The sequence below is a fragment of the Macaca thibetana genome, chromosome 5 (assembly GCF_024542745.1).
Source record: "Macaca thibetana thibetana isolate TM-01 chromosome 5, ASM2454274v1, whole genome shotgun sequence".
NCBI classification, from domain to species: Eukaryota; Metazoa; Chordata; class Mammalia; order Primates; family Cercopithecidae; genus Macaca; species Macaca thibetana.
This window is the reverse complement of record NC_065582.1, coordinates 83,606,455-83,623,046: the sequence shown is the minus strand read 5'-3', so window position 1 is coordinate 83,623,046 and position 16,592 is coordinate 83,606,455. Positions and strand designations below refer to the sequence as shown.

The 16,592-nt window shown below is 34.1% G+C and overlaps 1 protein-coding gene across 5 annotated transcripts in view; it reads left to right on the top strand.

Moving 5' to 3' along the window:
- The window catches only part of TET2 (tet methylcytosine dioxygenase 2), a 132,451-nt gene that overhangs the window by 100,828 nt on the left and 15,031 nt on the right, over positions 1-16,592 (top strand). For all 5 annotated transcript variants that reach the window (XM_050791474.1, XM_050791470.1, XM_050791473.1 and 2 more), the window contains 2 exons: positions 11,367-11,517; positions 13,477-13,566. In XM_050791474.1, the coding sequence (XP_050647431.1) occupies positions 11,367-11,517; positions 13,477-13,566 (241 nt within the window). The remainder of the gene's footprint in view (positions 1-11,366; positions 11,518-13,476; positions 13,567-16,592) is intronic.

The following is a 16,592-nucleotide window of genomic DNA, read 5'->3' as shown; positions in this document are numbered from 1 at the left end:
TTTTCAAGTTGACAGTTTTCTCTCTCTTGATGTTGTGTAAATTTGGTTATATAAATTATTTTGCTAGTTTTTCTATGCTGTATACATTTGAATAACTGACCTAATTTTACTTTAAAAATATTTTACAATTAGAAGTCCAAATAGTAAATCAAAGATTAAGAATTCTTGCAGAAATCTGTTATATAGATGACATTTTAATATTTGCCCTTTATATTGTTTACCATGAGCCCAATTTCAAGTCATATTAAAATGACTGTTATGTGCTAATTCTAACAGTATTTGAAAGACCCTTATCGAAATAAAAATAACTTTTAGTAGCCACTTTATGTAGAAAATCACCTTTAAGTTATTCTCCAATGTTTTTTTCTGATTGAGATATAATTCACATACCATAAAATTCACCCTTTTAAAGTATACAATTCAGTTGTTTCAGTACATTCACAAAACTGTGCAAATGTCACCTCTACCTAGTTTCAGAACATTTCCATCATTCACATAAGGAAACCCTGTATTTATTAGGCAGTCACTTCCCCTTCTCCCCTTCATCCTTCCTCTAAGTGGCAACCACCAATAAACATTCAGTTTCTTTGGATTTGCCTATTCTGGGCATTTTGTATTAGTGAAATCATATATTTGGCCTTTCTGTCTGGCTTCTTTCATGTACCTTAATGTTTTCAAGTCTCATTCATTTTATTTAAAAAAAAAAAAAAGTACCTTTTTTGGACCATATATCTATTCACACCATATTTTTTGAGACAGTCTCACTTTGTCGCCCAGGCTGGAGTGCAGTGGCGCAACCTTAGCTCACTGCAACCTCCATCTCCCAGGTTCAAGCGATTCTCATGCCTTAGCCCCCAAGTTGTTGGTATTACAGGTGTGCGCCACAACACCCAGCTAATTTTTGTATTTTTAGTAGAGACAGGGTTTCACCATGTTGGACAGGCTGCTCTCAAACTCAGCCTCAAGTGATCCTTCTACCTTAGCCTCCCAAAGTGCTCTGACTTACAGGCATGAGCCACTGTGCCCAGCCACATTTTCTTCATCCATTTATTAGTTAATTGTCATTTGGATCATTTCCACTTTTTGGCTATTATAAATTATGCTGCAATGAACATCAGTGTACACGTTTTTGTGTGAATGTATTTTCAGTTATCTTGGGATATATCGCCTAGGAGTGACATTGTTAGTAATATGGTAACTCTATGTTTAACTTTTTGAAGAACTGCCCAACTATTTTCCAAAGTAGCTGCATCCTTGTACATTTCTGCCAACAATGTATGAAGGTTCCAGTGTCTCCACATCCTCAAGAAAATGTTATTGTCTTTTTAATTACAACCATCCAAGTGGGTATGAAGTTTCTCTCTTGATTTTGATTTGCACTTTCCTAATGGCTGATATTGGGCATCTTTTCACGTGTGTATTGACCATGTATTTTTTTTTTGAGAAAAGTCTATGTATATGTTTTTAATTGTGTTATTTTTAGAGTTGTAAGAATATGATATATGTTGATACTCGAACTTTGTCAGATGCCTGGTTTACAGATATTTTCTCCTATCCCACAGGTTGTCTCTTCACTTTGATAATGTCCTTAAAGTGCAAAAGTTTTAATTTGATTTTGATGAAACTCAATTTCTTATTAATTGGTAGCTTGTGCTTTTGGGGTCATATTTAAGAAATCATTGCCTCATTCAAGATCTGAAAGATTTACACCTATGCTTTCTTCTCAGAGTATTATAACTTTAGATCTTATATTTAGATTTTTAATTAATGTTAATTTGATGGTGAGAGGTAAGAGTCCAACTTCATTCCTTTGCAAGTAGCTGTCCAGTTCTCTCAGCATCGTTTGTTGAAGAGACTATTTTTTTTCAATTAATTGACCAAGATGTATGGGTTTATTTCTGGACTCTTAATTCTCTTAATCTGCGTGACTTTTCTTATGCCAGTACCACACTGTGCTGATTCCTATAGTTTTGTAGTAAATTTTAAAATCAAGAAAGGTAAGTCTTCCAACTTTGTACTTTTGCCTACCATGTTTCTTGTGTTTCCATATGAATTTTAAGATGAGTTTGTCGTTTCCCTTCTGGATTTTTTTTTTTTTTTTTTTTTTTTTTTTTTTTTTTTGTAGAGCTAGAGTCTTACTCTATTACCCAGGCTGGTCTTGAACTCCTGGGCTAAAGACATCGTCCCACCTAGGCTTCTCAGAGTGCTGGGATTACAGGCGTGAGCCACCACATCCAGCCCCCTTCTGGGACTTTGACTGGGGTTCTGTTGAATCTGTAGGTCAATTTGGAGAGTATTGATATCTTAACATTAATGCTTCCAATTTATGAACACAGGATATTTTTCCATTTATTCTTAAATTTCTTTCAGTAATGTTTTGGATGAAACATGCACAAAGTCCTGCACTTTTTTTTTTTTTTAAGACAGAGTCTCCCTCTGCTGCCTAGTCCAGATTGCAGTGATGCCATCTCAGTTCACTGCAACCTCCACATGTGGGTTTAAGTGATTCTCCTGCCTCAGCTTCCCAAGTAACTGAAACTACAGGTGCGCGCCACCATGCCTGGCTAATTTTTTTGTATTTTTAGTGGAGACAGGCTTTCACCATGTTGGCCAGGCTGGTCTCAAACACCTAGCCTCAAGTGATCTGACTGCCTTGGCCTCCCAAAGTACTGGGATTACAGGCATGAGCCACCACACCTGGCCTGTACTTCTTTTGTTAAAATTTTTTTCTATGTATTTTTTTTTATCCTATAGCAAAATCAATTTTTTTGTCAATAATACATAGTCATATATTTCACTTTTATATATTGGTCTTATATCCTACCAACTTGCTGAACTAGCTTATTAGCACTAACTTTTTTTTGGTAGATTCCTCAGGATTTGCTACATACAAGATTATGTCATCTACAAGTAGAAATAGTTTCATTTCTTCACTTCCAATCTGAGTGGCCTTTTTTTTTTTTTTTTTCCCTTGCCTGATTACCCAGTTAGAACTTCCAGAAAATGTCAGGTACAATTAACAACCGCAAACATCCTTGTCTTATTCCTCATTTTAGAAAGAAATTTTTAGTTGTTCACCATCAGGTACGATACTAGTTGTAGGTTTTGTTTAAAAAAAGACTGTGTCAAGTTCAGAAGTTCCTTTCTGTTGCTAGCTTGTTGAATAATTTTATCATGAAAGGGTGTTGAACTTTTCTCAAATGCTGTGGCTATATCTGATGAAATGATCATGGGTTCTTCTCCTTTATTCTCTTAATATGGTGTATTATATTCATTTTTATACATTAGATTAACATTATATTTCTGGAATAAATCCCACTTGGTCTCAGTGTATATTACTTTTTATATTATTGCTAGAGTCAGTTTGCTAGTTTTTCATTGAGGACTTTTGCATCTCTGTTGATAAGGTATATTGATCTTTAGTTTCCTTGTGATGTCTTTGGTTTTGGTGTCACAGTAATTCTGAGTTCGCAAAATGCATTGGGCAGTGTTCCCTTCTCTATCTTTTGGAAGAGCTTACAAAGGATTGGTTTAACTCTTTTTTTAAATGTTTGAGGAAATTCTGTACCCGTGGGCTTTCCTTTGTGGGAATTTTTAAACATTTTTAAAATAGATTATTTTTAAAGCAATTTTAGGGTAACAGCAACATTGAATGAAAGGCACAAAGCTTCCTCAAGTACATGCTGCCCCTATATGTGCATAGCCTCCCTCATTATCAACATCCTTTACCAGAATGGTACATTTGTTGCAATCAGTGAACCTGCATTGACAATTATCACTGAAAGTTCATAGTTTAGAGTTCACCTTTGTTGTTACGTATTCTGTGAATTTGGATCCATGTCTAATGATACTCATTCACCATTACAGTGTCATTCAGAGTAATTTCACTGCCTTAAAAGTCCTCTGTACCCTACCTATTTATCTCTCCCACCCCACTAACCCTTAGCAACCAATGATCTTTTTATCTCCATAATTTTGCCTATTCGAGAATGTCATATAGTTGGAATGATACAGTATATGTAGCCTTTTCAGACTGCTTTTTGTCCCTTAGTAATAAGCTTTTAAACTTTCCACCATGTCTTGATAGTTCATTTCTTTTCGGCATTGAATAATATTCCATTGTCTAGTTTATCACAGTTTATTTATCCATTCACATAGTGAAAGACATCTTAGTTGCTTCCAAGTTTTGACAATTACTCCTTTGAATAAATACCACAGAGCACGGTAGCTTGATTGACAGTAAGAAATATACTTTCTCAGTCTGTATCTTGTTTTTTCATTCACTTGACAGTGCCATTTGCAGAACAGATAGTTTTAATTTTAATGAAGTCTAGGTTATTGGTTAATTCATGAATAATGTTTTTGGTATTGTATCTAAAAAGTCAACACCAAACCCAAGGTCATCTATATGTTCTGTATTATCTTCCAGGAGTTTTATAGTTTTACATTTTACATTTAGGTCTATGACCCATTTTGCATTAATTTTGCAAAAACTATAAAGACTATGTATAGATTCACCTATGTGCATGGAGTTGTCCAGTTGTTCCCGTACCATTTATTAAAGACTATCTTTGCTTTATTATATTACCTTTGCTACTTTGTCAAAGATCAGTTGATTAAAATTAAGTGGTCTGTTTCTGGACTCTTTATTCTTTTCCATTGATATATTTGTCTAGACTTTCACCAATGCCACACTATCTTGATAACTTGAGCTTTAGAATAAATCTTACAATCATGTAGCGGCAGTCCTCTGACATTGTTTTTCTCCTTCAGTATTGAGTTGACTATTATTTTGCCTATTACTAAGTGACAAAAACCAGTCTGAGAAGACTGTATATACTGTGATGTATTATTGGTCTTTTGCCTCTCGATATAAACTTTAAAATTAGTTTGTCAATATCCTCAAAATCTTGTGGGAATTTTGATAGAATGCACTGCATTTCTAGATTGAGTTAGAAATACTGCCATCTTGACAAAACGCATCTTCCTATCTATGAACATGGAACATCTCTTTATTTCTTTGATATCCTTCATTAGAATTTTACATTTTCCTCATATAGACCTTGTACATATTATATTAGATTTATACATAAATATTTCATTTTGGGGGTGCTGATAATGTATTTTTATCTCAAATTCTGCTTGTACATTGTTGGTATGCAGAAAAGTGATCAACTTTTGTATATTAAACTTATTTCCTGCAACCATGTTATAATCACTTTATATCCAGTTTTGGTGGTTTTGTTTTGTTTTTGTCATTCTTTTGTATTTTCTAGGTGAACATGTCATCTGCAAGACAACTTCTTTCTAATCTGTATACCTTTTATTTTCTTGTCTTAATGTATTATCTAGGATTTTCAGTGTGATGTTGAAAAGCACTGGTGAGAGGCAACATTCTTGCCTTGTTCCTGATCTCAGCAGGAAGTCTTCAATTTTATCAACATTAAATATGTTAGCTGTATGGTTTTGTAGGTATTCTTTATCAGGTTCAGGTAGTTCCCTTCTTTTCCTAGTTTACTGAGAGGCTTTTGAAAATCATGAATCAGTGTTGGATTTTGTAACTACTTTTTTTTTTCACCTATTGATATTACCATATGATTTTTAAAAACTTATTAATGAAATAGATTACATTAATTGATTTTCAAATTTTGAACTAGGCTGACATACCTGGGGCAAATCCCACATGGTTGTGATACGTTATTTATATATATTGTTGGATTTGATTTGCCATTTGGTAAGGACTTTTGCATTCATGGTCATGGTTGCTATTAGTCTGTAGTTATCTTTTCTTATAAAGATGTTGGTGTTGGTATTAAGGTAATGCTGGTCTCATAGAATAAGTTATGAAGTATTTTCTCTGCTTCTGTCTTGAGATTGTGGAGAATTGATATAATTTCTTCCTTAAAACTTTGGTAGAAATCAGAATGAACCATCTGGGTCTGGTACTTTGTTTTTGGAAAGTTATTACTGATTCAATTTCTTTCATAGATATAGGCCTATTTAGATTATTATTTTGTGTAAATATTGGTAGTTGTGTCTTTCAAGGAACTGGTCCATTTCACCTTATTAAATGTGTGGGCACATTTGTTCATAATATTTATTTTCCTTTGTTTTTGAGACAGGGTCTCACTCTGGTTGCCCAGGCTGGAGTGCAGGGGCATGATCTCAGCTCACTGCAGCCTCGACCTCCTGGGCTCAAGTGATTCACCCACCTCAGCCTCCCAAATAGCTCGGACTACAGGCACATGCCACCATGCCTGGCTAATATGTTTTATTATTATTAGAGACGGGGTTTTCCTTTGTTGCCCGGTATGATCTTGAACTCCTGGCAAGCAATCTGCCTGCCTCAACCTCCAAAGAGTGATGGGATTACAGGCGTGAGCCATGACACCTAGCCTGATGGCAGAACTTTGTAAGAAGAATAGAATGGTATATGTCATTTCCCAAAATTTTTTTCCCCTCCTCCTATGGAAGCATGAAGGTATTTTTCTCTAGTATTCATTGTGAGAATGTCATCTGGCTCTTGAATGTAGAAAACTCACAGAACTGTGAGGAACCTATTATGACTGGATGCCTCTGGAGTTGTTCACACTGAACCTCCAGCAATTCATCACTTATAGTTCAGATTTTCCTACCCCAACACTGGTTCCCACAGAGGTTTCTGCTCCGGTAAGTTGTAATTCTTTTTATCCATCTGTCTCTTTGGTTTTGAGGGCAGTGATTTTCCCTGTGACCTCATTTGTCTGACAGATCTAAGTAGTGTTGATTACATCTTTTAACCTGTTGTAGGTATATTCAGATTTTCTGTTTCTTCTTGAGTCAATTTTAGTAGTGTTTTTCTAGAAGTTTGTTCTCCAGCTCAGCTTTAGCTCAATCCTATAAAAATATGAGTATGTTGAGTTTTCATTTACAATAAGATATTTTCTAATTTCTATTTCTCTAGCTCAGCTTTAGCTCCATCCTATAACATATGAGTATGTTGAGTTTTCATTTACAATGAGGTATTTTCTGATTTCTGTCATTTTTTTGATTTCTGTTTATATGAGTATATTTTTACCTATTACCCAAATTTGCTTTTGTTATTCATTTATAATTTTATCAGAAAACACACTTTGCACAATTTTTTCAGCATTACATTTATTTAGACTTGTTTTATAACCTGTCATACCGTCCATCCTGGAGAATGTTTCATGTGTACTTGAGAAGAATGTGTATATTCGGCTGTTGGTGGGTGGCATGTTTTATAGATGTCTGTTAGACCTAGTTGATTTATAGTGTTTTTTACAATTTGTTTTCTTTTTAATCTTCTGTCTACTTTTAGCCATTATTGAAAGTGGATTAGTGAATTATCTATCAATTCCTTTAATTCTGCCGTTTTTTGCTTTATGTATTTTGGTGCGCTGTTGCTGATTACATGTATGTTTACATTTGTTGCATCATTTTAATGGCTTGAACTTTTTATTATAAAATGTGTATATCTTGTAGACATCACATAGTTAAATCTTTTTAAAAATCGATATTGCCAGTCTCTGCCTTTTAATTTTTCAATTCACCATTCATATACATTTAATATAATTATTGACAAGGTAGGATTTGTCTGCCATTTTGTCTATATCTTTTTTTGTATTCAGTAGATATTTTCTAGTGTACTGTTTTAACTCCCTTGTCTTTTACTAAATTTTTTGATGTTATTTTCTTAGTGATTTCCCTGGGGATTACAACTTACAAAAGCTAGTCTGAAGTAATACCAATTTCATTACAGTATAAGGAAACTTTGTTCCCATATAGCTCCATTCCCTCTTTTTACTCTATGCTATTTTACAAATTACATTTTATATATTTTATGCCCATTAACACAGATTATGTTTTGTCTTTTAAATCAGATTGGTATTGTCATTTAAATCAAATATGAGAAAAATAGTTACAAACAAAAATACATATATGATTTCATATTTACCTATGTAATTATCTTTACTGGTGCTCTTTAAGTTCTTAGGTGGATTTGAGGTAATGTATAGTGTCCTTTACTTTCAGCCTGAAGTACACGTTTAGTATTTTTTATAGGACATGCCTGAAAATAATAAACTCTTATTTATCAGAGAATGTCCTAATTTATTATATAATACATTTCTGAAAGATAGTTTTGCAAAATACAGAATTATTGGTTGACAGTCTTTTTCTTGTGGTTCTATGTCATCCTACTGCCTTCTGGTCTTCATTGTTTCTGATCAGAGATCAGCTATTAATCTTATTGGGATTCCTGCGTACATGATAATCATACAGTTTTCATGATTTTCTTGTGTTGTTGGCTTTCAGCAATTTGGTTATGATGTTTATATGTATGCATATCTTTGGTTTTATGTTACATGGAGTTAGTTGAGCTTCTTGGACATGTAGATTGATGTTCATCAAATTTGAGAAGTTTTTGGCCATTATTTTTCAAATATTCTTCCTATTCTTTATTCTTGATCCTCTACTTTGGGGACCTCCATTGTCTATGTTGGTATGCCTTATGGTCTTCCACAGATCTCTGAGGTTCTGTTTAATTTTATTTTTTCATTTTTCAAACTGAATAATCTCAAATGACTTATCTTCAAGTCCCTTTTTCCCCTCCCTCCTTTTCAACTCTGCTATTGAACCCCTCTAATTTTTTATTGCAGTTTTTACACTTTCAGCTTTAGAATTCTATTTAATAATATCTTTTTCTTGAGTTTATCTCATGTATTTAGTAAAATTCTGTATTCTTACTTTAGTTGTTTAAATAGTTTTCTTTCATTATGTGGGCATACGTGAAATAGCTGACTTAAAGTCTTTGTCCAGTGGCCTAACATCTGGACTTTTTCAGGGATAGCCTCTATTGACTACTTTATATGGTCCATACTTTGTTTCTGTTAATTGTTTAGACATTTTAAACTAATGTAATGGCTGAGAGCAGTGGCTCGTGCCTGTAATCCCAGCACTTTGAGAGGCCAAAGCAAGAGGATCGCTTAAGCCAAGGAGTTCGAGACTTGCCTGCGCAACATAGTGAGACCCTGTCTCTACAAAAATAAAAATAAATAAAATAATCTGGTAAATCTGAAAATCAGATTCTACCCCCTGTCCAGAATATGTTATTGTTTCTGGTGGTGGTTGTTTATTTCTTTTTCACTACTCCTATAAAGTTTGTATTATTTCTCATAGATAGCCATCGAAGTCTTTGCTTGGTTAGCTTAGAGGTCAGCTAAGGATTAGACAGAATTCCTTAGGTGCCTGAGACCAGTAAGTCAGTCTTTGACAAAGGGGTCTGTATGTGTGTTGGGGCATGCATTCAACACTCAGCCAGGCTATTTACAGCTCTGCATTAGCCTTTATTCCCTGCTTGGGCAGTCTCACTCAAGGTTAGACTGTGGTGAGAGTTTAGGGCTTTCTCAGGTCTTTTGTGAACCCTACATTTGTATGTGGCTTTCTAAATTCCCAGGAATATATTTTCAAAGCCTCCTATGTATGGATCATCTCATTTCCCAGGTTTTACTTTTAAGTTTTTTTTGTTATCTTATTTTTTGCTCCAGTTGTTAGCTACACTTCAGTGACAATATTCAACAGTTGCCTATGATTATTTGATTGTGGAAAAGGTGGTTCACACTAGATGAACTCCAAGTTAGATAAAGTAAAGATAACCTTACTAGAGGGATCTTCCAGGAAACTACCAAACAGGTCAAGTAACGTGAGGTCTCTGTGAATGGGACTTTAGAATATATCCAACCAATCTGGCCTCCTCTAGTGGCAGCATGGCTGCTGCTTTTCATAATAAATGTGGGCTGTTTTGATTTGAAGGCTACCATAGAGCTATGGGGAAAGTTAAAATACCACAGAGTTCACTGTTCTCACTGAAATCCTGTCTTTTTTTTTTTCCCCCTTGAATAAATTCTCCCTATATTGCTGCAAGCTTTTTGCTAATTTCCAGATCTGAAAAAGCTGATTCTGACAGTATTTATCAGTACTTTTATTGCTTTTATGGAGGAGAAAATTTTCAGATATCCTCATTCTGCCATTATTGCTGACATGTATAAAGGGATCATTTCTAATTGTAATATTCCTTTTGCATTTATTAGCTGGAATACTTTACAGGACTTTTCCTCATCAACTGTTTAGTTACCACTTAATATTAGTTGGTAAGAATGACAGAATAAATGCATGGCAAGAATCTTGTCAAATTTCAGAGATTTTGATGGGAAATTATATTTAGAGATCACAATCAGTGTCTAGATGTGCTCCCTGCTACGGAGATGTCATTACTTTTAGGCTTTTTTAATGGGCAAATCCATGAAGTAGTTATTTTTTAGAAAGAAAATCTGAGATTAACTCAAATCATTAATTCATACTGTTTTTTCCTGTTCATAGTTAAGATGACAGAGTATTATTATCTTTTGTTTTGCTTCTCTTGTACACTGAAATTCTTGGTTTTTGATATTAACAATTATTTCTTTCTGTCACAATATACATACAGTAATTTAAAAATAATTTACAGTGTTACCTGAATATTTTTTCTTTGTAAGTTGTTTTATCTTTCTTTTTCTTTGCTTACTTGTATGTTTGTTTATTGTCATTAGGATCTATCAAACTAGGGCTATAAAGCTGTAATACTGTATTTTAGCCAAAAACTAAACTAGGAAGCACTCAAATGCCCATCAATGGTAGAATAACTTGTCACATTTTTATAAGATGGAATATGGTACTCAATGAAAATGAATAAAGTACAACTACATGCAGTGATTTGGATGGATATCCCAAACATAATGGAAAAAGAAGACAGATGCAAATAACTTACATAATTCCATATACCTATGTATATATCAAGTATAAAAGTAGGCAAAACAAGCCATCGATGGTGGCACACACCTATAGTCCCAGCTATTTGGGAGGCTGAGGCAGAAGATCACTTGAGCCTAGAATTTCAGGTTCAACCTGTGCAACATTGCAAGACCCCATCTATAAAAAAGAAAGCAATATTCACATACAAATAGGCAGAACTACTATATTCTTAGAGAAGTTACTGTTAGGGAGACAGACAGTGACTGGAAGGCAAAATGAGGGGAAATTCCAGGGGATAGTAAATATTTTATTTATTAGTGTGGGTTCTACTTACCTGGGTATGTTCCATTTGTAAACTGTAAAATTATGTGCACTTTTCTGTATGTGTATTATATTGCAATAAAATTGTTTTAAAGTCAATTGGAATAGTTCTGTGTGTGGTTATGCCACGGCTTAATACAGAGTTAGATTAGGCTTCTTTTCAAACTCATTTTGCATATAGACACTCAGAATATCAGCTGCACAGCCTATATAATGCTATCCATAGCAATGAATTTGGTCTTTTGATTTCTCAGGAGAACCTGTGCCTGTCAGGGACTGGATCCAGAAACCTGTGGTGCCTCCTTCTCTTTTGGTTGTTCATGGAGCATGTACTACAATGGATGTAAGTTTGCCAGAAGCAAGATCCCAAGGAAGTTTAAGCTGCTTGGGGATGACCCAAAAGAGGTTTGTTTACTTCCTGATGTATAATCACTTTATTTTTCATGGAGAATTCATTAGCATAGATGGAGTGAACAATATGACATATCTTGGTAAGCTCTTATTAATCAAAGTTCTTCCCAAACTGTAGATACACACTATTTTTTGAGCTGGCATAATAATCATATTATGCCAAAATAATAGATAAAATTTGAGCAACAAAAACTTCCTCGTTGGTCTTTTATGCTAACTCCAAAGTTTTAAAGGGTGTCACTTCATTGTTAAAACTAAATGAGAATTGGTGGTTTTTTCATATTTTGACTTTGAATTATGGAAGTTACATAAGTACTACACTCAGAAAAGACCATTTTTAGTCACATTTATATGCCACGAGAATCAAATAATTTAAAGTCACTGTAATGAATGCATTTAAGTAGCTAAAACATATTTAGATTTTAATGTAACTCTGTAATGGAAATAAATGGACATTGATTTCTCACCAAAGTCATTGGTTTTTGTCTTGTCTCTAGAACACGTATTTCTTAAAATATAATTTGCAAATTGATAAATTTAACAACTTTTGGGTTGGCATGTAGTCTAGAGTATAGATACTCCTTGACTTATGAGGAGACTACATCCCCATAAATCCATTGTAAATTGAAAATCCATTTAATACCCCAATAAACCCACCCTAAAGTAAAAAAACAAAAACAAAAAAAAACAAGCCATTATAGGTCAGGGACTGTCTCTGTACTAATTGAATGATTAGAAAACCTCAATATATTTAGCATTTAGATATGACCACATTTTCAGTCATTCTATACACTTACAATTATCTTTTAAATTTTGAATACAATTCAAATATTTCCATACTATAGATATTATAACATTGATGAGTCCCTTTAAATGAAGAATTTGTTAACCTTATTTAGCTTTCATTTACTATTATAGTCACAATTAATAAAGCAAGTGCAAAAACTCCTGAAAGTTTTTTTAAAGGGTGTTTTCAATAATTAAACATTACTTAAATGTGTGAGACATCATTTCATAAGACAAGAACATGAATACTAATAACAATGAAAAGTACTGATTTTGCATGCCGCCATGTTAATTTTCTACAGATAACCTTTTTTTGCCACTATTTTATCAATTAATAAATGTTTATCACTTTCACGAGGTTTCATGTAAACCAAATCCAGAGGATCCCAAGTAACTTACTGCCTCTGTTAGGTGGGAGAGCTCTGTTCAGAAACCTCCTCACCTTCTAAAATTTACATCTCTGCTAGGTGGTTATGTCTCCCAACTTTTGTTTTAGAGAAATATCAATCTGAAATGAAGACGTTAAGTATAAACGGAGCAGCTAAACATGATCACCTACCATTCTTCAACAGCATATTACTTGGAAAATCTGTTCATGAGCAGGGCAGGTGGGGGTGTAACTGAGCATTTCCCCTTTCGAGTAAATTTTGCAGTTTTTCGTGTATCCTGCATTCTAGTTCTGAAGCATTTTATCCATATTTGAAGTGTCCAGTAAATTTTAGTTGCTCTGTGGAGAGATCATTTCAAATTTTTTAAATACTATCTTTATAAACATAAAATGTAAAGAGTAGAAAGAGAAAAATTAAGCTAAATAAGTTCTTTTAATAGTTCATCTTCCTTGGTAGCTAAAAAATGTGACCTCTTTAAGACCATACTTCTTCATTCCCCTAACCCTACTCCTAGCACAGGCTTGTATGTATAAAATGCAAAATATCCACATGCAAGTAGAAAATCAATCTTATGAAAAAAACAAAGAGCTAGATATTTACCAGCACATATAAAATTAAATGATAGTCATGTTTTAAAGATGCTTTATTTAGTAATAAAGGCGCCGTATATTGTGTTTTGGATTCAAAATGTAAGGGGAATAATCTAACTGATAGCCTGTTTTACATATAGAGAAAATGGACTTAGAATTTAATATGTAGAATTATTCACTTTATACAGGAAGAGAAACTGGAGTCTCATTTGCAAAACCTGTCCACTCTTATGGCACCAACATATAAGAAACTCGCACCTGATGCATATAATAATCAGGTAAGTTTAAATAATAATTGGCAGTGATTGTAACAATTTACTTGTTACTAATGACCTACGTATGTCCAAAAATAGTTTTGAAAGAATGATTTTTAAATATTATTCTAACTTTTCCTCTTAATTGTTGAAACCACTGTAGTGTTCAGTTTCGAGTATATGAAAATTATACCATACAAAAGTATATTTCTTTTGTCTTTTAGCTGTAAAGACATGAGCTTTTAAGAGTCACAGGCTGTTCTATCTACTAATCTTGTTCTCATATGAATAATTTTGTTTCTGTAAACAGACTGGAGAGTACATCAAAATTATGTGGCCCAAGCTATAGGTTCTAACCACCTATTTTTACTGCATGTCTATAAGTATAAATGAGTATTCATAAGAATTTACAGACTTACAAATGCTCATGTAAAGCTATGCATATACTAATATTATAAGTACATATACTTGTGTCCAGATGTGTCATATTTTGCCAGATATTCCTTTTTTATTTGACCTTGACTTCATACACCAAGCAAAAATATTTTTTTCTATTTTATATGTGTATTCTAAGCTATAGCTAGTTAAGACAGGTAGATGATTTGGTCAGAAATTGCCCATGATGAAGGCAAAAAAATAAATCTTCACTGTTTCAGTAACACCAACAACAAAAGCGTTAAGTGAAAGTCTGTTACAAGCCAAACATTGTGTTTAGTCACTGGGAACATAAAGGTGAGCAGTGCCATCTCTGTCTGTCTTTAATTCTGTCTGTCTTTAATTCTGTCTTTGCCGGGTGTGGTGGCTCACACCTTTAATCCCAACACTTTGGGAGGCGGAGGCAGGTGGATCACCTGAGGTCAGGAGTTCTAGACCAGCCTGACTAACATGGAGAAACCCTGTCTCTACTAGAAATACAAAATTAGCTGGACATGGTGGCAGGCACCTGTAATCCCAGCTACTCGGGAGGCTGAGGCAGAGATTGAACCTCGGAGGCAGAGATTGGACCTCGGAGGCAGAGATTGCAGTGAGCCGATATCGCACCACTGCACTCCAGCCTGGACAATAAGAGCGAAACTCCATGTCAGAAAAATAGAATTCCATCTTTAACTGGGTGCAGTGGCTTACACCTGTAATCCCAGCTACCCAGGAGACCAGGAGTCTGAGGCTGCAGTGAGCCATGATTGCATCACTGTGTTCCATCCTGGGTGACAAAGAAGACCCAGATTCTAAAAAAAAAAAAATGCAAAAACCAAAAGAATTCCTTCTTTAGTGGAGACAGAGACATATAAAATAGCAGTTTTAGAATTACACAATTCCAGCTGGAATAGAACTATGTGCACATTTCTAAAGAAAATTAAAAAAAAAAACAAAACCTAAAAGTAGACTAGATGTAATGTCACAAGTGGCCTTAGATGCTAAATAAAGACCTTTAAACTTTATTCTGTAGGTAACAATTGGGCTGTTTCAAGTGCGTGTTGAGAATGGAGGGGTAAAGTGATGTAGTTTATATTTTGAAAAATTTACTTAAAAGCCAAGTAAGGGAAATATAACTTAAATCTATGTAAGATTAGAGAGAGAAGAAAGCTATTGCAATCATTGGGTAAGAGATTTTAAGGACCCAAAGATATGGCAGGAGTTATAGCAAAAAGGAATTAAGTATGTACACGAACCAAGGTGGAGCTTAGAGAACTTGGTGACTAATTAGATGTGTGGATGAGAAGAGAATTTGGAGATCCAACAAATTTCCAGTTTGGACAGGTAGTTCTATTAACTAGTATCTGAAATCGGTAAGAAATAGTAAGTTCTGGGATGGGGAGAAGATATAAAAATTTTGTACATGCTAGGCTTGACATGCTTCTAAGTTAATTAGATGGAGAATCAGGAGAAAAATTCAGGCTAGCACTGTAGATTTGAGAGTTGGAAGAATGCTGGCAGGACTTAAAGTTGAATACATAGGAATGAAAGGAGGTTTTCAAAGTAGAGATTATAAAGAGGAGAAAGGGCTGATGATGGGATTCTGGAGCCATCAATCATTTTAGGCATGAGTGGAGGAAGAGAAGCCAATGAAGTAAGCACTGGGGGAGGGAGCAGAAGAAATGGAGTAGGAAAAGTGAAAGAGGGAGATAGATGGATGGAGGAAAGCTGGAGGTGATGAGAAGATACCCAGAGTATACAGGAGCAATAGGTATGGGGCTCTGGGATGTGTGCTCTGTCATTTACTTGATAACATTAAAGACTCTTGTGGGATTAGATTAGTTTACACAGCGGACATGGACAAGGGACTAATCATTCCTAAAATGATTTAGCTACTCTTCTTTTCCACTGTGGACTTTAACAGTCCTCAACAAACCTTTTGTTGGTGGTGGTGGTGGTTGGAACAGTAGAGGCAAATTAAACAATGGTCTAATTGTAAGTTATTTTATGTCATAAATTATGTTTTTAGAAATGTGTATGAATATCTATGAAAAGTATTTTAAACACTATTAATAGTTGGATTAACACTGTTATTTTGTTTAGCTAGTATCACAAAGTATAAGGAGTGCTTCGATACTGTTGTAAAAGTTTAATTCTCAGCAAGAACTTCTGAAATAAATCAAGCTATAAAAATAAGGAAGTGAATGAGTCTATGTTGCTAGATTTAAAGTTGGGCCATTTTCTATTAAATTAATTTTTAATAGGTGCTATTAATCAAATGGCTTTACTTGAGGAAAGAGGCAGAATAACAAAGCACTGATGTTCTTTTTGCTCCCTTGATTCTTATTATGGACTGTCTCATACATGAAACTATTTTATACATTTCCTAAAACTTAAGTACCCAAAATATGAAGCCATCAAAAATTTTCAAGTTATAACAAGATGAGTAGATGTAATTCCCAATACGTGTTTTAATATTTATATATGAAACAATGTGTTGATGTAATATGTAGATAAATTAAGTCAATTAATAGTTGTAAATGGATGAGGTACTTCTGAATGGATAAAATATTTTTATATTGCATGGTAGGTACTATTGGTAATGTTCATCCATGTATGTTAATATGCTTTAGAGA